We start from the raw sequence: 23,715 nt of genomic DNA, 5'->3' as shown, positions 1-23,715 counted from the left end.
TTTGTAGTTATAAGTATTAATAAAAATATATGTATTTATCAACATAAACAAGTAAATGTTCAAAACAATTATAGGGAAAAGTATTAATACACTATATTAAAATATACATATACTGACCAACCACTTCATTAAGCACACCTGCTTGTTTCTTATTATCCATTTCATCAGCTCCACTTACCATACTGGTGCACTTTGTAGTTCTACAATAACAGACTGTAGTCCATCTGTTTCTCTGCATACTTTGTTAGTCCCCTTTCACTCTGTTCCTCAATGGTCAGGACCCCCACAGAACCACCAGAGAGCAGGTATTGTTCTGGTTGTGCATTATTCTCAGCACTGCAGTGACACTGATGTGATGGTGGTGTATTAGTGTGTGTTGCGCTGGTCTGAGTGGATCAGACACAGCAGTGCTGCTGGAGTTTTTAAACACCTCAGTGTCTCTGCTGGACTGAGAATAGTCCACCAACCAAAAATATCCAGCCAACAGCGTCCTATGAATATTGATGAAGGACTAGATGATGACCAACACAAGCTGTGCAGAATAGATGAGCTATTTTCTCTGACTTTAAATCTACAGGGTGGAGCAACAAGGTAGGTGTGTCTAATAGAGTGGACAGTGAGTGGACAAAAACTTTAGCGGCACTGCTGTGTCTGACTCATTCATACCAAAGCAACACATACTGACCACGTTAGTGTCAGTGCTGAGAATGATCCACCAGCCAAACAATATCTGCTCTGTGGAGGAGCTGTGGGGGTCTTGACCATTGAAGAAAAGTGCGAAAGCGGGTATACAGAGAAACAGATGGACTATAGTCTGTAATTGTAGAACTACAAAGCGCACCTATATGGTAAGTAGACCATCTGTTTCTCTGCATACTTTGTTAGCCCCCTTTCACCCTGTTCTTCAGTGGTCAGGACCCCCATGGACCCTCACAGAGCAGGTACTATTTGGGTGGTGGATTATTCTCAGCACTGCAGTAACACTGATGTGGTGGTGGTGTGTTAGAGTGTGTTGTGCTGGTACGAGTGGATCAGACACAGCAGTGCTGCTGGAGTTTTTAAACACTGCGTCCAGTCTCTGTCCACTCTATTAGACACTCCTACCTTGTCAGTCCACCTTGTAGATGTAAAGTCAGAGACGACAGCTCATCTGCTGCTGCACAGTTTATGTTGGTCATCCTCCAGTCCTTCATCAGTGGTCACAGGACGCTGCCCACAGGATACTGTTGGCTGGATATTTTTGGTTGGTGGACTATTCTCAGTCCAGCACTGACAATGGGGTGTTGAAAAACTCCAGCAGCACTGCTGTGTCTGATCCACTCAGACCAGCGCAACACACTCTAACACACCACCACCACGTCAGTGTTACTGCAGTACCTGCTCTGTGAGGGTCCATGGGGGGTCCTGACCACTGAAGAACAGGGTAAAAGGGGGCTAACAAAGTATGCAGAGAAACAGATGGACTACAGTCTGTAATTGTAGAACTACAAAGTGCACCTATATAGTAAGTGGAGCTGATAAAATGGACAATGAGCGTTGAAACAAGGAGGTGGTCATAATGTTATGCCTGATCGGTGTATATATATATATATATATATATATATACACACACACACACACACACTTATATACACATTTATACGTATAAGCGAAAAAGGCCTGAATATATTGATTCAGGCCTGAATCTACTGATAAACTGACCTAATATTTCTACTAAACTGTGCAGTTGATGCTGCTTCATCTGTGCCTGAGAGGAGAATCACGGCACAGATTAGCTATCTGATCTTCTTTCTGTGCCTTTTGACGTCGAATCCAGACATTCTTTCTGCACATGACTGAGAGAAAAAATAAACGGCCTGTGAAAATAATTCCTGTGGCCCTATCTCCCTCACCTTGTGCGTTCAAATGGTCATGTTAATGATCCACAGAAACTGGGTCAATCCACAACTACCATCCAGCCACTGGATTTAAGGGTCTTCTGGTGCCTAGACAACTTTAAATGGCCCATTTCATGGAAAAAATTAATTTCCCTCTCATTTTTTAAAAAAGGGGGTTTGAAGTAATATGTAAACATTGTATAAGTTTCACTTGGTACCATTCACTCTCCAGCTCATACAGTCCATATATGGAAACTATGCCATTTTGAATTCATTGTTTCTGTGAAGTCACAAGCACCAACTCCAATATACAAACACCAATATATCCAACTATTTAGTCTGAGACCGTTTAGCACCGCCCATTCACACTGAAGTTCAAAGGAGTTGTTCTCTTCTTACTGCTTTTACAATAAAGGGTAGCCAATCAGAAATGAGCGCATTTACATCTAAAAGTATTAAAGGTCTATTCTAACCATGTGTTTACATGTTTTTCAGTAAACGGACAACAGCAAACTGTATGTTCCATCATTTTCAATTGGAGCCAGGACGGAAAACCCTGCCAACGGCAGAGGCAAGGTTCTGCAGACTGCAGTAGTGAGTCGAATGATCCACCAAGAGTTTAATTTTCCCAACTTTTGCCGTCAACAGCAGCGGAGGAATATACCGGACGTTGATTCTTTTGGGAGCCATGGATGCCAAATGTCTCTTTGTTGAGATTGAGACGAATCCAGTATTATGTAACAAAAATTAATGAGTACAGAGCATCCTCCTGCCTTTTCCACCTTAAATAAACAATCTACACTGTTAAAGCTCTCCTCCAATAATCATCCATTTTCACCAGCACCATGATATGTCACCATACCAACGACTGCGTCGCGTCAAACCACTGTCAACCACATGACGCTATAAGGAATGATGTTTTTTTCAAGTAAACATGAATGCAGCTTAAGAAATAAAGAGAATTTGGAAAATGATCAAACTTGTCATGTAAAAATGAATTATCATATTCATACATAATTTGTACATAAAACCCTTTAAGACTTCAAGATGAGATTGTGAAAGTGGCAAAGTGAAGACCAAAATTCAATAAAGAAAGGCATTTTCTATTACATTTTACAGACATGTCTGCCCTTGTCAAGGCTGATAAGGACTTCTGGACACTCTAAATACTTCAGATTTGATTTGCGTGAGAAACATTGCGAGCTGGACGGCCCATAACTCTTCAGTTTGAAAGATGAGCACATCTTATCAAGGCCATTGACTCCACAGCTGATGGAGCTACTGGATGGGCATCCACAAGTACCTCTGCCAAAACACACATCAGGCTCTTTAGCTTCAGATTTAGTCAAGAGTAAACACTAGATACTGATGTAAAACATAACGAAGAAACAATGTTGAGTTCGATGACCTGGTTTAGTTTATATAAAAAAGTTCAGTTTATATAAAAATATATTTATAAGCTTCAAAACCATGTGGACATAAGCCTGTTTAATAAGGCATCTACGTTCTATTGTTCTTAGCATCGAATGTGACCATCACAAAAGCTAGATCTTGATGGGATAAACAATTGAGGCAGTGACCGTTTTGCCATACCTAACCTTAAGAAAGTTCTTCAAATTTTTTACTTCTCTAAAGCCAAACTACAAGAACTCTTAACAAATAAACTCTGAATTGCAAAACAAAGATCAGGATATTCCTTATTGTGAAGAAAGTCATCCTATAGGTTTACTACAAGTTTTCCTTACAATCCAGCGGTCATGACCTCTGAGTGAAGAATCCATCTCTGACGTCAGCTTCCACGGAAACAGTTTAATAACATCTGGGCAATGGAAATGTTTATATGAGGATCAGAGAGACATCTGTACACTCACTCCATTCACTTACTCCAAGTGTAGTTACTCTGTCCAAAGGCTGGATGATGCACTATTGCATATATTGCTTGATTTTCAAAATGTTTCCTCAAAGAGATGCCTTTGTCGGATAGTTTATAGTTTTAAAAACACATGATACTGCTTGAGCGCATTAAGTCTTTGGAATTCTGGGATATTGCCAAAATCTTAATTTGATACATGGGAGCTCTACTTACCCTGATACTTACAAATACTTGAAACAGCCCTTGAAACAATGAGAAACTACACCATGGCTTCACAGTTATTGTTAGGATCGGTTTCACCCCTAGCCCTAGACTAAATTTTCCCTTCAGTTGAAAATCTCCATTCCGAAAGGTGTGTAGCCCAGGACTTGGCTTAACCCCTGTATGGGAAACCAATGCTTAAATGTCTCACATATTCAAACTGCAAAGTGGTCAGATGCTAACTGAGGCTACATGAAACCCATGGATCTTGTGCATCTTTTTTTCCAGTTGAGACTGTGATCAAGAACAGAGCAAAACAGAGCCTGCTGATAGCCTATTCCTGGTGAACAACGACACGCTTCAACACCTAAGGCAGAAGAGCAGGCCTGAACCTCAAACAGAACAAAAGCCTCCTTTCAAGTCCTTCACGCATGTGCTTACTTCAGAAATGCTTCTTCTGCCTTTACCAATGATTTAAACTTTGGATTACCTAAACAACACGACAGACCCTTCTGACTGTGAGTCTCCTCGTGATGCTCAGAGGTGCATGAGATGCAAAAGCAAACCACCAATGTGACACTTATCAAGAGAGATCCAAACAAGGTCCAAGGGTACAACTGACCTCATGGTTGAAGCATCAGATGAACTGGGATGACCACCAAGCAAGAACACGTTGCAGGGCCAAGGGAAGACAGAAGCGTCTGTGTTTGAGTGCAAAGGTCAATGCCATACCTGGGTGTGTGGGCCAAAGTGAAGCGTCTTTGAAGAACGATGCTGCGGTTCATCAGGAGCTTCCTGAACAGCAGGGGCGAGTTCCGGGGAGAGTTGCGAGGAGACTGTCTTGAGTTTGGAGATCCGCAGGGCGAATTTGCTGAGGACCTAGGCTTCAGCCGGATCGGCTGTGGCCCTGTGCTCAATGAGCTCTCCTCCTGGGATGTCTCACTCATGGTCCTGAGGTACCTTGATGTCCAATTAATAGGTGTCCAGTGTCCAAAGCTAATAATATGGCCAAGACACTCTGGAGCAGCTGCAGAAACTTCATTTGTTTCTGAGGGGATCCATGAAGGGTCAAACAGAAGTTTGGGAATGCATCAGAGGCCTCGTCATTCTTGGGCCCAGAACAGTTCCACCTCGCTCAGGGAAGCTGCTGAGCAATTTTGATGGACACAGACACAAGTGTAGTTCATCGCCTCCCCTCCAGCTCCAGTTCTGTTTACATTACAGGAGTTCCCTCCCTCCCCCTGCCTAAATATGGCTGGATGAATTACTGGGGGTTAGCAGGCAGCATGAGTAGGGAGGCTAGGGTTGGAAGAGGCTAGGAAGAAGAGATGGAGGACAGGGAAGATAAAGAAAGTAGGGAAAGGGGGGTTTTGTTTAGAAGCCCACAGAGGACCGATCAGTCTGAGGAAGAGGAAGGAAAAAAGTTCACTCTATAATCATTTCCTTTCTCAGCCCATCTGTGTATAAACATTAACCACCCCCACTCTCCCCCTTCTCTTCTGGCCCTCTGGCACTGCTTTCCAAAGAATAATCTGTTGCTGGTCTGTCTCAGGCCAGAGCACCAGCCTCCTCCCAGAATTCAGTCTGCCTCGCCACATCTTAGCATTTACAACACGCGGTCATATGAGAGCTGGGTCACAATGCAATAGTGTCAGGCCTCCCTCGACTTGAGTTTACTTTAAAAGTAATTATTGCATCACAGATACTAGCTGTTTTTGCAGAGCATTGCATCAAGTCTCCCATGTAATATATCTTTCGAGTACATTCCCTCTGGTTTTATTGGGTCATTAACTGCGCTATTGTTCCCAATCGTCATTCTAAGCCTTACACGGCAATCTTTGCCCTTTGAACTTTGTGACTAATATATCAGGCAGGCCATCTCATTCAAAAGTGAAACCTGAATGGACCACACAGATGTAGTCAATCAGCCAACACATTTGGTGATTTAAGTTCATTTCTTTAGTTTTGCACTGCAGCTATGAGGCTAATGTAGCTAACAAGTAATACCCTGCCTACTAGCACTGTCTAAATAAACAAAATTCTGGACATATTCAGGCTTGAAGAAGGCTGCTACTATGGTTTTCAGCTAAGAAAAGTACATTTGTCCATTTTAATAGTAACAGTATATTATACAGGGAGATTCACTCGAAAGAGGCCCCGAATATTCTGTTGTAACTCCCGTTAGGATGAAGCAATCTGAACCAAAATAATATGCTACATACCTTGACGTATATGTGTAATGGATTGTATTACATGTGATGCTGGAAGTGATTTCCGTTTTCTGCCAGACACATTAAGAGTTACAGGGGGAATGCACCCAGACGTTGCAAACGGAGGTTAAACATAGCGACGGCTGTCCGGTGCCTACCTCATCGCTCCGACGCAGGGGCATCTCAGCTTGTTCGAAGCTCCATATACTGAGGAGGACATTTCACATTGTTTCGTTCAGATTGTTTCGACCTAGCGAGAGTTATTACAGAATATTCGGGGCCTCTTTCAAGTGAATCTCTCAAACACGGACAAACAAGTAAGCAAGTCTGTTTGGGATTATTTAACTACTTGACACAGACTGAGGCAAGTTTGTGACAATTTAGACATACAGATTGCACAATGCTAAATTGATGGCAAATTACTATAAGCATCCCCATGGGATTCTAGAAGTTTGTTAGCACTAAGTTAACGGTGATTCACGTGAATATTGTTTGGTTATTGTAGATTAAACATGATCATTTGAAGCTTCTAAGACATTCTATGTTTTATTTGAAGCTTGTAACAGATATTAACACGTATTTTACCTTATATGTAGCAGTTTTACAGTGATTCCTACAGTAAAGGCTGGCAGGGTTGCCTACAGAGCACAGCTAGTAGCCTGTAAATAAATTAATGTTCTTTTTATCGTCCTATTTCGTAGGGGAAGATTTCAACCACCACCCCTTGTAACTCAGTTCCAAGGGGCAAGGCGACACTCAAAAACAAGGGGTAGGGGTAAACATTAGAAATGGGATTGGGCCTTAATTTCTAACATCTGACAAACACACTGGTCAGGCTTCCACTCATATTCACAGGTAGGGACATATGCAGGATTTCCAGAAGGCCTAGAGTGATTTTCTTCCTCACAAAATTGCTCTCAGTCATTCTAAGTTCATTCCACTGTCTGTTCCTATACACGTTAGCGATTGATCTGACACATTAGGCCTTCAGTTCAGTTCCTGAAGTCCTAACCAATTGGAAAACTTGCTTGGCTGAATCTACCTAGACACCACTGAGGGAAAAAAACCTGATTGGATAATTTTCTGTTGGTCACTTCAAGAATTCTACCCTTTTGTTTTTCAGTCAAAACTTAACGATAAAATAAGAGTACTACTACAATCGGAATCTAAATACTACACAAATAAATAATGATATTAAATAAAAATTAACTAACAATTACAGATAAGTATTTTTTTTTTATTTCATAGAAGTACCCAGATGGTTCCCCATTGAGTTTGGGTATAATGAGGACTGTGTACATTTGATCTTTTGCACAGCTCTTGCATTACATTGGTATCAATCATAAATAAAACAGAACAAAGGCAAGAAATAAGACAAATGATTATTTGCTTGTGTCAGATTAAAGTGGTGCGTGACCACAGAAGAGCTGGCCACCATAAAAAATCAAGCTCTCTTGATAGGCACAAAGCCCTGAGGGATCTGGGGATCAGAAATCTGTCTGATCTTTCTACCTATTCAAACACAGCTGTTGTATGAATGTTTGCCAAATCCAACCAGCAGATGGGGCTCCCATAGAATATTCCCAGCCTTACATGAAGCTCAAACACTAAGACCACTGAAAAAAACAGCACACTGAATTTACTATATTCAAACATGTACATCAGATCAATATGAATAAAATATATCTGTACAGCTTTGCCTGTCAGTTTATTTCTTTAATAGGTACATGTCAGTAAGTCAGTAATTCTATAGATTCAATGTACATAGAACCATCTGAATGAAGCAAATTCACTTTTTTCATTCAAAGTGTTATTTTTTAGCGTATATCAGTTCTCAGACACTTGGCCGTATAGATACACATAAACACAATTTACAGTACAGGCCAACTTTTTGAGGAGGAGGGCATTACCACAAATGCACCATCTTCTGCAGAGATAAGAAATTCTGCATTTTTTTTTAATTACATGGTTCACTGAGGCCTTTCTTTGGAGCAAAGTAAAGCGGTAATGAATCTGTTATCAAGCACTGCAGCAAATGTCCCCTGCTGATGTTAAACGCAGAGCAGAACTTAAAGGCCCCTTTAAAGATCCTTGTACTATTAAACTGATTAACAATATTCTCACCCAACTCACAATAATCCTGGTCATCCTGATGTGTATATTGCGGACAAAATCCACATCATCCAATAGCATTTTTCTTAACACATTATATCTTCCCACACAGCTGCAGTAACTACTTACTAGTGAAACACAGACAAAGAGCGCTGCTGGCATTTCAGTGTGATTCTGCTGATAAGATATCTATTCATTTCTGCTTTGGAGAGTTCTGGTAAAATCAGATGAGTGAAGGGCACCTTAAGGTTAGAAAATAAAGTTGCAGTTATTGCAGTTCATAATAAAAGCATGATATAATTTAATTATAATTATTCCGCAATCGTAGCTCATTGAAGCAAGCGGAGAAATTCTGTCAAGATAGCAGTTTTGAACTTTGAATAGAGACCACATTCCCCTTTGTAAGTAGAAAAGGAGATATTTTACTGTGATTTGAATGAGGAAAAGTCAATACTGCTTTTCCTTTACATTTCTGTCAAGTTTTTGTCATCAGTTTACATCAAAACGAGGAAAAAAAAAGGAAATGCATACTTGAAGTGCATGTAAATCGAATGAAATGATGTCATTACATTTAATTAGTATAGCAAATTGACAGCAATAACTGTAAGGTTTAAAGAACTCCTTAAGCAACACTGATGTAAACTCTATTCACTCTCCATGGCAGGATAGCCATGTGTCTAAATACAACACATCAAGAAGCTCAGTAATGGTGAACAACAAACTGACCAAAATAAGAGTGTATAATGAGGACCCTGACCCTGGGCCGGCTATTAGGAGCAACATCTATTCAGAGGCCCAATGAAGCCATAGAGAAATCTGGATCTGAGTCACAGACAAGAGGTGTGAGCTGATTGGACAGCTGAGTGCCTCAGTTCAGTAGCCCACCTGACTGGGAGTCTCAAGGCCATTGCCGTAGAAACACATTTTTTATCTTTGTATAGCCTCTAATTCACTAAGCCTTACAATAAGAATGTGTGTGAGAGTGATTCTGTCAGGAACCGTCCAACATTTCATCCGCAAAGGACAGCAAATCAATGTAACGGAAGACTGAGCTGCACTAGATAGAAAACTGAACTGGACATTTCACTGTTTTGACCAAAGTATGTGAATATCTGTCAGAATAGCTCTGCTAATGCTGCTGCTGCTAAGGCAGATAAAGACAGCAATAGTGAAACCTAACTTATCTTTTAATCTCAAGTCTCACAAGCAGCTATTTCTGTTGTTTAAATGCACTCTTTTCCGTCAGTAACCCCAGTTTGTCAATGCCGCTATCACATGCATTTTGTATTTATATTATTCTCTTATACGTAAAGAACATAATCTTCCAAAGACAAAAGCTAGTTATTCATTTTGTTTGTTTCAGTAGCTATCATTATGCAAATATATGAAATATTTACAAATCTGTTACCTGTTTCACTGTATTTAGATCATTTGTATTTATTCTAATGTTATATAGCATTTTCACTTGCAAAACACATTTAAAAATACATTTACTGCAAAACATCTTGTATGCAAAGGCTTGAAAACCCCATCTAATTACATGTTATGTTGATTTTCTAAGTGAAACCAAGTTAACACATCCTCTACAAGGAGCAAACATAAATATGGCATTTTCTCCTAATTTTCGAGTGCAAATTATTTGCTGAGCTTAATATATTGCAAAAAAATATATAAAATATGATAATTGTGCCATAACACAGGCCAAATTTTATGTTCTTTTTCTCACTAATATCTTATATTAGGCAAATAAACAGTAAGTGCGCATTAAAATCTGCAGTAGTGTGTTCTCTGTAGAAGACGTGTTCACTTAGAAAATCAACAAAAGTTATTTTACCTGGGGGGCCCAAACTTTTGCATATGACTTTATTTACACACTATAACTATCGCAGTCCATTCAACAATAGAGGCAGGGTTGTGCTTCTTTTATGTAGTGACAGAAAATAGACAGCACATCGCAACTTCAGTGGTGGAACATTTTAATTTAATTTTACAAAGATAAAGTCTCGGAATGTATTGCTGACGAGTTGTTACATACGACAGCAAAACAGAGACAAAAATAGCTCTGTGAACTGAATGAGCATATACTTCTCTTAGAAAAGCATGTCACATTTTCAGTTACGCAGGAGCACATATATATTTCCACTTCACACTTCACCACTTTACTGAGTCATCTGTTGAATCACCACATGTTAGTAGAGATATGGCATCCCTTGCTGCTGCGAAATCAAGCCTCAGTGTTGCCTGTTGGCCTGATACGGTCTATAAAATCCCCTAGGCAACCAAGGTTGTTGAAAAGCAGAGTATTTAAGGGAAAAAGGGACAGCAGTTGAAGATGTGTCAATGACCTTCAGTGAACCTGAATCTGCAGCTCCTCTGTTGGCTTTTAAAAGGTCTGCACAATGGTTCAGCAAAAAGAAAAGACCCTGGAAAAGTGTGTCTGCCAAAACCACACATAAACACATCCACAAACACAATAAAGACCTGTACACTTCCAAACTTGTTGACTTTTCCCCCATAAAGTTGGCCGTCTTGGACTGAGGATGGAGGAACGATACAAAAGTATAATCTTGTAAAGACTCAGGTCAAGCACAGCTACAACAGCTGAGAACTGTTCCAGCTCAGACACAATTTTATATAATTCTTCAAAAAGTAAATTATTATACTGTTTGGAAGGTTTTTAAACAATGTTTGAAAAACACTGCCCTCTAGTGACCGAGAAAGCTGGTGCAAGCCAACAATGGCAAAAACATCTGTAAGGCTAACTGGGTGCCACTTTGCACAAAGATTTAATGTACCACCTTTATTTGTTACCTGTGTTTGGTGGAAAAAGCAAGTGAGAAGCTACGTGTTTGAGATGTTTCACCAACGATTATAGATAATGTACCCCTGGAGTAGAAGCAAAAGAATAAAAGCAGGCCAAACTTGTGCTTGGACCCATTCTAAGAGGTAAAGCTTCTAATCAATATCTCTCAAGCCACGGTTTTGACAAATACCCTGCCACTATCTCTGAACAACATCATGTTGACAGAACGAAGCTGTGTGCCTGCGAGGAGGCAAATTATGCATGACCACTCACCGCAATGGACAAACAAGAACACCTTGGAAACCACCTTCGAGGCAAGATGGATAAATGAAAATGTGTAGAAAGGTCACCCAGGCCATGAGCGCTTATGTTACAAGCTGCATTACATGCAGCCACACCAACTGACTTGAGGGATACTGAAAAATAGAGTTGAGCTCATGTGAATCAAGGCTAACACATTGTTCAATGCAGTCATGTTTAATGTGATATAAACTCATCTTGAACATTTAATAAGCGCTAATGTTACCACTTTTCAGATTACATAGAACGACACACATTGGTCTGATGGTAGATTTGGACTAAAAAGCATTATTTCATTATAATCTAAAGTATTAGAATGAGAAAAAAAAACATTGCTGCATATTGGAACATATGCATTTCCCTTTGTTAGAGTATTAAGCTCTTTTGATGATCTATCGAATTAATATGATAATCTGAGGAACCCGAAGAACAAGAAAATCAGCCAGTATTATTTCTTACACATCAAAGATATTTCCAAACAATATTCACGCATTAATAATTCATAGTGAATGTGATATTTAATAAGGAAAATGTGTTGGTAAGGGAAATGTGTCTTTGTTTTTCATCATCACTGTTTGTTGTTTTGCAGTACTGGCTAAATGAGAAACAGGTAAAAGATGAGAAAAAACTCTGGAAAGCTCTGGAAAGAATTGAACTGACACTTCAAGTTGGCAACTTAACAGAGCTGTCCAATAGTAATGCTGTGGCACCGTATCTGCCATTAGCAATACAGGATGAAATCAAGCAAAGTGGAAGGCTCAGCCCTTTGATGTCTCTGTGAGATGGATACTCGTAAGAAAAATATTGCTTTGATAAAAATTGTGCTGGGATAAACACTACATTTCCAAAGGCACTGAAGCATTACTGTTACATTAACAAAAAGTCCTGAAAATTTCAAAACGATGCAGTAAAAATCTCTTGTTTAAAGCTAAAGAATGAATGGGGTGTTATGGTGTGACGTCACGGTATTTGATGATTTGCCAAAAACTGTGAGGGGAGGTCTTCAAGCGCAAAATACCTTTGTACTGCATATGAAACAAACATAAAGCAAAAGGAAACAAAAAGAATTAAGCCCAACTACATTTAAATTATCAGCATCAATTATTTAACAATTTTCTGAGATATTTGAAGACAGCATACGTTGCATAAAATGTGTTCATCTTTAACGCTGCCTTCACAGATCTGCAAACTGCCGACTAATACTGCCCCCCCCCATACTATGGCAGACCCTGCCTTTTGAACTTTATACTGGTAACAATCTGGATGTTACCATCCAATTTTGTTCTTTGGCCCAGAGAACACAACGTCCAGGTTGACTCATCAGAACACAATACACATTTCCACTGTGCGTCAGTCCATTTCAGATGAGCTCGAGTCCAGAGAAACAGTGGCAGCATTTCTGGATGCTGTTGACATACGGCTTCCACTGCGCATAATCCAGTCTTAATTGTATTTGTGGATCCAGCAATGGATGCTGTTATTGACAACGGTTTGTCAAAGTATTCCTGAGCTCATGAGGTTATATCCATCACTGAAGCATGCCTGTTTTTAAATGTAGGGCAGTCAGAGGGACCAAGTTTTGGTTTTCAGTCTTGTCCTGTTAATGATATTATGCACCACAGAGGGTGAAATACCTGAAATCCTTGCAATCGCTCACTAAGGAATGCCATTTTTAAACTGTTGGACTGTTTGCCGATGCATTTTTGGCAAAGTGGTGAGCCTCGACCCTGCCTTGCTCATAAAGGACTCTGCTTTCCTGGACGCTCCTTTTATGTCCAAGCATGATTGCATTACTTGCTTAAGATGTTTTTTTAACCTTCCACAATGTTCCTAATCATAAATTGCCCCTGTCCCAGCTTTTCTAGAATATGTACCAAGCATCAGTTTCAGAAAAAGCATATGCTTACAAAAACAATGACGTTCACAAAGTAAAACATTAAATATCTTGTTTGTGCTGGTTTTGTTCAACATTAATCACCGTTTTCTGCTTTTATCTGCATTTCACATACTGTCCCAACCTTTTTGGAATTGTGAATGACAGCTGTGGACAGGTTTTTTAATTTTTTAAAGATTTCATATTTAATTTGTATCCAGCAAAAAACAACATCCAAGCTTTTTTACAATGGCACCACCATAACTTACATAACAACCAATCAACTTAGTTACACACACTTGATGGTCTCATATCAAATGTAATTGCAGTGTCATCATTTAGTTACACACACAAATGTCCACAATCTGGCAGGTTATATTATGACTCAGACGTGCAAGTTATACTGAGCAATAAGAACACCGAAGTGCTCAGAGTATAGGTTTAAACAGTGTAAAGTGCAACAGATTTACTGCTTATTATGAGTTTTATTCTTTCATCATTTCATGCGCAATGCAAGCAAGAAACGCAGTACTGAGCGTCTGTACAGAGAGCGAGAAAGAAATAATCAGTATCACACCAGGGTATCTTCACAGCATGTAGGGGGGTGTGAAGCCCCACCACCGCAGGAGCTTCATACTCATTTACAAGCTATGAAAAGGTGAGAAAAGCCAGCACCTTTATCGAGTTCGTATCCCGCAGTGGCTAGACAGAAAGTGAGGATTTTAAACATTTTATTTGATGACATAACAACCACATCATGCACCTTCAAATTCAAATAATAAATACATAATCTTTTGCATATTTACGGAGAACTTCATGTGGCTGTGTGAAGTTCTACAGCAGCATGTTGACATGTCGTGCTAGACTGAGAAACCAGCAAACATGACTAAGACCGAGAACGTGTCTAGAAAACAGATCAGCTTTTCCACAGGAATTCACTACCAGCTAAAACCAAACCTTTTGCCCAAAAAAACGTTCAGTAGTGCCTGACTGTGAGAATGTGGCCACTGATACAATTACTGATTTGAATGTGCTAAAATTTCCAATATCTGATAAAATCCACCAGTAGAAATAAATATGGTCAACATTTCTTACAAGAAAATTCCATTAAGTTTTCAAAACTGCTGCATAATTCAGTTCTTGAGATGTAAACAAAGTCATTCAGAGTGGTGAGATGCAGAGAACAGAGATCAGGTTTGTTAAAGAGAAACTGACTCAGATTTCTTTACAATGGTGGTGATAGGAACCAGCATCACGATAGGTCGCAACATCTACAGAACAAATATAACCATTTAATCCACTGTCCAAAATGGCTAACAGTATTATATTAAACAATATCATTATTTATGTCACAATGTGCTATAATATGCTTTAGTTACCATACTGTGAACATCGCATTACGAAGAGAGCATAATAGTTCTGTGTTTGTTTGATAATGCAGTTTAGTATGTAAAGCACTGAATAAAAATAATTTGTACTCATAGTTTTTGATAGTATTTCTTAAATGTGGCACTAGAGGGACTTTTTTTGTCTGTTTCAACTTATCAGATGTCAGAAAAAAATGTTATTAGGTTGTTGAGTATCATGCCAAAGGCTGGTTTTAAATGCATTTTACATGTTTTTGTTATTTTACCAGCATTTTGTGTTCACGTTTGCAAACTCAGCTTGAATTGTTGCAACAAAGGTGAGCAAATGGTTCTGGATTCTTTGCTTTTACAGAGAAATTTCTGTAAAGACTGTCATAAAGCTGTAAAACCATACATTAGCATCATAGTAGAGATTTCTGCTCATTACAATGTAAAACGAAACATTTATAAATATCGGTACTATATCACTAGCATTTTCGCAGACAGTGATAAATCGGTGAGATTTTAATGTTGTCAGATTTTATCAGTCAGATGATTTATAATTTTTGGCCCTACTTTCAGACCAACAAAGGCTAATTTTACTTCAGACTGCCACCAAACAGTGTTTTATATCAGCTGCCCAGGCTCGTTCTCCTGCAGGACGTCTGGCATGCTGCTGAACCATGATTGCTGCACATTCCCAGAGGCTCTGACTCACACAGCTCCAGAATTCCTGCCTGCACCATGTGGCCAGGCGCGTACCACAGCAGTGTTAACTGCCAATCTAGATGGATTAGAAAGTACTGGAAGATACGGGCATATTTACAACAGCTTTGGAGCCAAAAGGATTTATGGCCCCTCTGAAGTCTGTGTGACTGGTCATCATTAAGAGTTCCTCTATGTCACAAACACATTACTACTGGACTAGCTGTACTTGTTTGTTATAAATGTTTCAGTTTTTGTCTCAGCCTGCACGTTTGTCAATTTCTATACCTGCTAGTTTTAAGTTTTAAGTCCAGTCTTGTTGTTTTGTTCAAGTCAGTGCAGTGCCATTGAGCTAATTTTTACCCTGCACCCTGTCCACTACATTAAACAGCACCATGGGTCTCTTGAGCAACAGGGTTAAAGAACACTTTTTTAAATGAACTGTGCAAGTGCGAAAAACCTTTTTATAGATATTTCATACGTTTAAAAATTTCCATATAATATAAAGCTGCTATGCTGACTAAATGTCTACCTAGAACCATACATCCAAGCCAAAAACCATATATTATTAACAGGGAATTCCTATCATTGTTCTGCATAATTCAAAGGTTGAGATGTAAACAAATTAATTCAGAATGGTTTGATGTGAAATGGTGCATTGTAGAGAAACTTACTGACTCATATCCCTTTACAGTGGAGGTGGCAGAAACCAGGGGTCAAGATGTCTATAACTCAACTATAGCCCATTTGTTTACTATCCAAAATGACCAGTGACCTCTATGTGTCTTCTGAGTTATTATACTCAATGGTGATAATGATAACATATCTAAAAAACTATTTTTTTTATTTGGGTAATACTTTGCCTTACAACACCCTGCATGTAGTTGAAAAAAAAGATATTTTGGGCCAAAGGCTTATCTCAAAACTATTAGAAAAATGAATAAAGGGACTTATTTTCAGACTGGGAGTTACATGATGCTGTCCAGCCCACCTCAAACTTTAGCTGTATTTCTCTCAGTGGTGGACGAAATACACAAACTATGTACTTGAGCTAAAGTAGAGATACCCAAGGTAAAATATCACTCCAGTAACAGTAGAAGTCCTCCCTTTAGACCTCCACTTGAGTAAAAGTACAAAAGTATTTGCCTTCAAATGTACTTAAGTATCAAAAGTGAAAGTACTCAAAGGTTAATTATGGCTCTAATGTCCTATTATCATTTTGTAAGAAGACTCTTGCTTTAAGTTTAAATTTAATAAAAGCTTGCTTTAAACACAAGTTCACAAATGTGTTTTCCTTTACTATATTGCATCTGTAGGTCTCTGTTCGTAAACATAAACTAGACAAAACGAATCTACTATAAAATGAAATAGTGTTTGTATGAATTCAGAAAAAAGAAACATGCCAGTCACAACTGCATATATGCACATATTTCTATATTGTGGTGTATTTACACAAAGTTTGTTTAGAGTCTCTCCCACCATTTATGCAGGAAAATTTTACGCTGCTGCACTGACGTTGAACTGTATGCTTGCACTGGGTCAGTATGTCCAACAGGACAAAACCAGTTCAAAACAAAGTGCGTGCCGTACCCTGATTGGTGCGCTTCTTTGCGCTTCTTTCGTTTAGACATGTTACGTTTTTATACACACATAAGCCAAAAGGAACGACAGATTTCACATAATGGAGTGGAGTAAAAAGTAAGATATTTGACTTTGAAATGTAGTGGAGTGAAAGTAAAAAGTCGCCCAAAACGGAAATACTTCGGTAAAGTACAGATACACAAAAAACTAGTTAAGTACACTAATGAATTACATTTACTTAGTTACTGTCCACCACTGATTTCTCTTGCTACATAGACACACTCACTCACTCACTCACTTACTCACTCACATACACAGTACAGCAAAATATCCGCACAATACCTTTTTCTAAAATCCGTGCATTTTCACGTTCTTCATTTTCTATTCTTATTTATAATTTAGATTCTACATTGAGAGTGGCTAGCTGTCGAAAGCTTTTATCTTAAATGTGACATAATTATAACAGTCAATATGCTACAAACTAATACTAATGGTAGCTAGGTAAGTGAAGGTCAGCATTTTTCACTGCTCGGATATGTCCTCATCCTCTTTAAGCACCTTTTTTTCATTGTCTTCTCTGTGCCACCTTGGCTTTTTGCAATTCTTGCCGCTGCTGTCAGTCTTCACATGATTCACATACTAAACTTGCTACATCAGAAATGAAAAAAAGTAATGAACTCTGCAGAGCACTGCCTGTTGTTGTGTCAGTCTGTACCAAATTCACATTGTCGTGCTGAATTTGATATACTAATCTCCCAAGGCTGCTCGTTATTTGATTTTTTCATTCCAGGCATCTGCATGCAACTGCTACATCATTTAAGGTGGAAAGGGAAATGAGAATAAGAAGCTAACTTCAGCTTCATCTTAACTCTATCCAGTGTATGAGACTCACAATCACCAAACTGGGGCTGTATCACCTGAGGTAATGGCTGCAACATTAGCCTGAAAGTTTCCAGTCCCCTCACAGGCGCAAATGCAACCAAAAGATCAAAACACTGAAAACATCTTGAGGGAGAAGAAAGCCATGTCAAATAATGTTACTGTTTTATGTGGTGGTCACACCAGGCAAGACTGTTTTCATCTTTGAGGTTGAGAGAGCAGCGAAATTATGATAGATGAAAAGCTGGATGATGTACGTCATAACAGGTGGTGGGGGAGTTAGTGGCAAGCAAAATGATCTTTTGATGGCGGTCTGCAGCTGGCTGAGTAGATTCGCCTGACCTGGGAACGGTCATCAAAGAGTATTAAGGGCTGAGGGACCTCTGTTATAACATGAGCCATCTATTAGTGGACACTGTGCCAAGCAGCAGAGGGAGAGGTGGCGTGACCCCTTTCTGCCTCCTGCCATTCCACAGCCGGTCCTGTGACAAGCACTCACCACAGACACGAGAAATGAGTTTCATTTCAAAAAATGGGACAGTGGCTGGCAAGTTGGGAGGGGCAGAGGAAAAGGAAGTGTTTGTGCATTGGAGGGCTGTGTAGTGCCAAACAGAACATTCTGTCCCTCTAATTTACAACAAAGTGGCTTTCTCTCACTTAGGGCTTCAGCTTGTGTCCGGTAAAAAAAACGCAAGGAAAGATGCAGATGATTCATTGCTGTGTGTATGTTATTTATGATCTTAGTGCTGGGGAGTACTGATAAACATTTCCACATTTTTACTGTATCAGATGACCTTTAAGGTTATCTTAAAGAGCTCATATCATGCAAAGCTGAATTATGCTCATTTTTAAACATAAAAGTTTGATGTGGTTTGTACACATTATTAGTTTCCAAACTTACCATTCACTCCCCAGTCCAGTACAGTCATTATATGCAAACTAAGCTGCAAAAACAGCCCATTTTGTCACGAAAACTAGCACATTTACATATACCCACTTATTCAGCCTACAGCAGTTTAGCCCCAACCCATTTATGCTGAAGATGTTTTGAACAAAGGGCAGTCAATCAGACCTTGCTCATTTACATACATCAGTCTTAAAGACACAGCAGCAAAAACAGCCTGTTTAATTCTAAGGAATACGAGAGGTTAAAAAACTGTCCTTTAAAAATGTGTAATGAATGAATAAAAATGCATACAAATATTATAGGTAGACTACAGGGAAAAGAAATAAAAGACAAGAATAACATAGGATATGGGTCCTAAAGTTAATAAACTCATTCTTACCGTCACTCTGTGCTAAAATGATTACAAAGAACTTACAAATCTGGCATAGCTTATTTTGAATGGCACCAAAACAGTATTGAATGTTAACCACAGGAACCACGTTTCAATAAAAGAATCCTATTATTTATTCAGTTTTTAAGCATTTTGATCTGTTTCTTTAAAACAATCTGAAGCACTGGGCAAATGGCACATGGCAGTAAACTGGTCATGAATATCATGTGTAAAGTACATGCATAGAATAAAGACTTAGCAACCACTACATTAGGGAATAGAATGCTATCATGGATATAATGATATTATCTATCAATACAGCTAAAACTGAAAATCAATCACAACGTGGCACCAATGTAAATGATCTATCAGTCAACACTTTATCACCTCATATCTTATGTTTAAGCAGAAGGGCACAGTACAGTACAAAGCATGGATCAATTTAAAATACACAGTTTGCTGTTCCCTAAGGTTTATGAGTCATAAGAAGATATAACTTGGAACATATTACATTTATTGCCTTATATTCAATACATTTACTTTGGTAAGCTATTATTGTTTGTAGTGAAATTGAAGCAAATTGTTCTCAACAAAGGAAAATTGCTTCGGAATAAAAGGCCCAACTACCTGAATACCCCTTCGCTGAAGTAACTGAGTCATAGAGATATTGAGTTTTTCTTTCTTTGCTTTTTTTGGTGAAAAACTGAAATGAAACCAATCAAAAGGCTGTTTTTTTTCCATCATGGCGATGTTTGCAAGTCACATTACAGGGCTGTGATTGCTCAAACCACAAGCCCAGAATAGAAACTGTATGAGTAATCATGTCAAAAATGGGCTAAGATGTCATGATATGTGACACATACATTCATTTTTTTGTAAAATCTACCTTTAATTTGTACCAAGATCATTTTTGACCTTCACAGATCTTTTGATGGCGGTCTGCAGCTGGCTGAGTAGATTCGCCTGACCTGGGAACGGTCATCAAAGAGTATTAAGGGCTGAGGGACCTCTGTTATAACATTAGCCATCTAGTAGTGGACACTATACCAAGCAGCAAAGGGAGAGGTTACTATTAACACTGTGATTTTTGTGTTAGTACAATTTTAACACATTTATCAAGATCTGAAATCTGATCTTAAACTTCAGGCTGAGGAACTACTATTATTTTTTCAGCACTTACTATGTTCTAAGTTAAAAGGGGTTAAATACATTATATAAACACACATATAAAACATATAGTACTGTGCAGAAGTCAGAGACCACCTTTTATTTAGATTCCAGTCATAAGTCATTAAGTACAACTTATTCATTTTTCAACTCTTCCATTCTCCCAACCTTAAAACCAATGAGTTACAGCTCCCAAAAAGCTGTTTCCCATGGACTCACTGATATTATGTGTTCCTTCAAAGAGACACCAACATTCACACAAGATACTACCTGAACACACCTCAGCTGCCTTACAAAACAACCATGCAAAAGCTGGTAGGCTGCCAAAACTGTCACCATTAGATAAACAACACCTCAATCCTTCAAAAATAAAGCTCTACTCTTGCTTCATATCTGAAAAAAATCCACAGGTGTGTCTGTTAATCCTTCCGCTGCAAGAAGACAACTCAATGCTATAAGTTTGAAAGGATGTGTATCTGTTAGGAAGCCCTTACTAAGAAAAGCAAATGGACAACAAAAAGATTAGCCCTAAAACATCAAAACTGGACATCCAACATGTGAAGTGAGGTGTGATGAGTCCAAGGCCCAGTCCTATTTCTTATTTTTACCCCTACCCCTTGTTTTCAAGTGTCACCTTGCCCCTTGGAACTGAGGTAGAAGGGAAAGTGGTTGAAATGTTCCTCTACGAAATGGGACCCTCGAAAAAAAAAGAGCTTTTTACTTCATTTACTTCAATTACTTCATTAACAGACTGCTCAGTAGGGAACCCCACCAGTCTGCAGTGACAACAACCTCACTGCTGGACTTTAGTTACATTTACTTCAAAAAGTGGGGGATGTGACAATTATTTATTATCACCACTCTAATTCTTCAGTAATATGAATCTGAAGTCAGCTATTCACCAGCTTCCTGTTCAAATTTTCCCGTCCCACCTTAAATGGAGCAACAGTTCTGATGCCTGAGGTGCCAAAATATAACTACTGCACCATTTAAGGTGGAACAGGAAAATGGAGGGGTAAGGTCTAAGTGGTAGGGGCAAGGGGTGAAATGGGATTGGGCCTAAGTTTGTAATTGGGATTACTTGGATCGTGAGAAGCAGAAAATGTAACCAACTTCTAAGGCTGAACTTTGGAGGTGTGGAAAAATATCCCCGCAGGTTTCTTAAAAAAATTTAAATTAAATCTCCTGAAAAGACTGAAAGACGCAATAAGGGCAAAGGGTAGACACATTAAATACTGAAAAAAAGGATAATACATTTAGTTGTTGATGCTGCTGTGGAATTTCTATTAAAATTTATTTATTTATTTAATTTGCTTTTCTCTTGATCCTGAAAAATAAATAAATTGTACACACTGGCTTTAATTTAATTTTTACTAGAAATTAAATGTGACTTTTGCACAGCACTGCATGAGATTTGTTAACTACCCTTAACTGGACATAGAGAAGAATGGCAACTGCAAAATTATTTGGCATGTTGTTTTAATACATCTGTTTTGATACTGTATCTTTCTTTGATTTTCACTGGCAAATATTTCAAATGATCATGTCTGCATTAGCAAAGGACAGCAGGTATTTAATTAGTTAATAGACTGATTCCTAGACAGGTACAGTGTCAGCGGATAAGGTACCCCTTAGTGTTAAGAGTATTAATGTCTTGGTTATCATCAGGCATAATTATAATATTCATAATTATCCTCTATACTAGCTGTGCTTTTCATTCACCTACTGCTGCTCGAAAAAAGGAGAATCCAGACAGACTCATGGAAATGCCTGGAACGAGCAACAGTGAGCAGAAAGGAAATGGATTCTGAAACACTGTGAACAAAATGTTCTTCCAGACTGGTAAATATTTTGGCCAGTAAAATGAAAACGTAGTGTAGCTGATCTGTGAGCTTACCACAGAGCCTAGAACAAAGCTGAGCTATTGTTAAATAACACGGTTTCTACAAACACTCACTGAATGTAATATCCACATATTTGTTTTTAGCATTTTCAGACAGAACCTGTTATTAACAGCATCAGGGCTCTCATTTTTCCTTTATTCTAGACAGGGATGTGCTTTACTTTGTCCTGCTTATTAAGTCTTCACATACAGTGCAGAATCATGAGAGACTAACCCTGGAAATCCAATTAATCCCAATTTGATGAAAAGTTATTGTTGAATTCTTTTCTTTAGAACAAGATTGTATATGCTTTATATTTTTGCTATAATTTTCTCATTGTCCGAGCCAAGAGAAAGAACCTGAGTATGAGACAAGAGAAAGAACCTGAGTCCAAGACAAGACAAGGAAACTGAGTCCATGACAAAAGAAAGAACCTTAATCTGAGACAAAAGAAAGAACCTGAGTCTGAGACAATAGAATGAAGCTGAGTCCGAGACAACAGGAAAAACCAAGTCCAAGACAACAGAGGGAACCTGAGTCTGAGACAAGAGGAAAAACTAAGTCTGAGACAAAAGAAAGAAACTGAGCCCAAGATAACAGGAAGAATCTGTGTCTGAGACAATAGAATGAAGCTGAGTCCGAGACAACAGAATGAAGCTGAGTCCGAGACAACAGAATGAAGCTGAGTCCAAGACAACAGAACGAAGCTGCCAAGACAACAGAACGAAGCTGCCAAGACAACAGAACGAAGCTGCCAAGACAACAGAAAGAACCTGAATCCAACACAGCAGAAAGAACCTGAGTCAAGACAACAGAAAGAACCTGAATCCAACACAGCAGAAAGAACCTGAGTCAAGTCAACAGAAAGAACCTGAATCCAACACAGCAGAAAGAAGCCGAGTCTGAGACAATAGAAAGAACCTGAGTCTGAGACTGGACTTGACTACTACAGTGGTAGTAAACAGCCTCTATGTCTAAGGTCCTCTATGTGACATTAAAAAGAGAGAAACAAAAACAGCAAGACAGGAAAAATGATGAAGAGTGCCCTGAAGCCTCACTAGATCACAGAAGACACAGAGTGACAGAAGAACTAAATGAAAAAAGGTCTCTTCTACAACGGTAAAAAATCCCAAGGGATCCAGCAGGAAATCAATGAATCTCACAGAGAGACAACATGGTTTCCCCTGGTCAAACAAACAATCAAAGGGAGGATTTATTCTGCTAGTGTCTCCTTTTCCAAAGGACAACACCCGGAACGGCTCAGTATGTAAGTCTGCTGAATTAGTCCAACTGATCCAATTCATCACTTCTGGCACTTAATCGCTGAAGCTCGTTGGTTAGAAATGCACAGGCAAGCAAGATTCTTAGGCAAGAGATGTTGGACTGGACAGATGATTGTATACAAACTGAAATTTCCTACAAGAAAAATAACTCATATCGTCTGCAAGAAGACATTAAATGTTAATATTATATTTACAAAACATCCAAGTTATCAAGCTAATGGACTTTCTTTCTTTCTTTTAATCACCAATGTCTATTTGCATGAAAAACAAAGACAAAATTATGACAAGACATATTGCTGCCTCACCTGTTTCGCAATATTCAATTCAATATTTTACCTCTTGCCA

The 23,715-nt window shown here is 38.8% G+C and overlaps 1 protein-coding gene across 5 annotated transcripts in view; it reads right to left on the bottom strand.

Moving 5' to 3' along the window:
* The window catches only part of LOC118819278 (cAMP-specific 3',5'-cyclic phosphodiesterase 4D-like), a 96,876-nt gene that overhangs the window by 45,720 nt on the left and 27,441 nt on the right, over window positions 1-23,715 (bottom strand). Inside the window, exon 1 of one of the 5 annotated variants that reach the window (XM_036586990.1) lies at window positions 4,684-5,130. The exons of 3 other annotated variants lie outside the window; for them this stretch is intronic. In XM_036586990.1, coding sequence (XP_036442883.1) covers window positions 4,684-4,898 — 215 coding nt within the window. In that variant the 5' untranslated portion in view covers window positions 4,899-5,130. Of the gene's footprint in view, window positions 1-4,683; window positions 5,131-23,715 lie in introns of those variants that run through there. One more of the 5 variants, XM_036586992.1, reaches the window with a different exon arrangement.

This window comes from Colossoma macropomum, unplaced genomic scaffold (assembly GCF_904425465.1).
Source record: "Colossoma macropomum unplaced genomic scaffold, Colossoma_macropomum, whole genome shotgun sequence".
In the NCBI taxonomy this organism is placed as follows: domain Eukaryota; kingdom Metazoa; phylum Chordata; class Actinopteri; order Characiformes; family Serrasalmidae; genus Colossoma; species Colossoma macropomum.
Note: the sequence above shows the minus strand (reverse complement) of the source record. Positions and strands in the feature narration are given on the sequence as shown.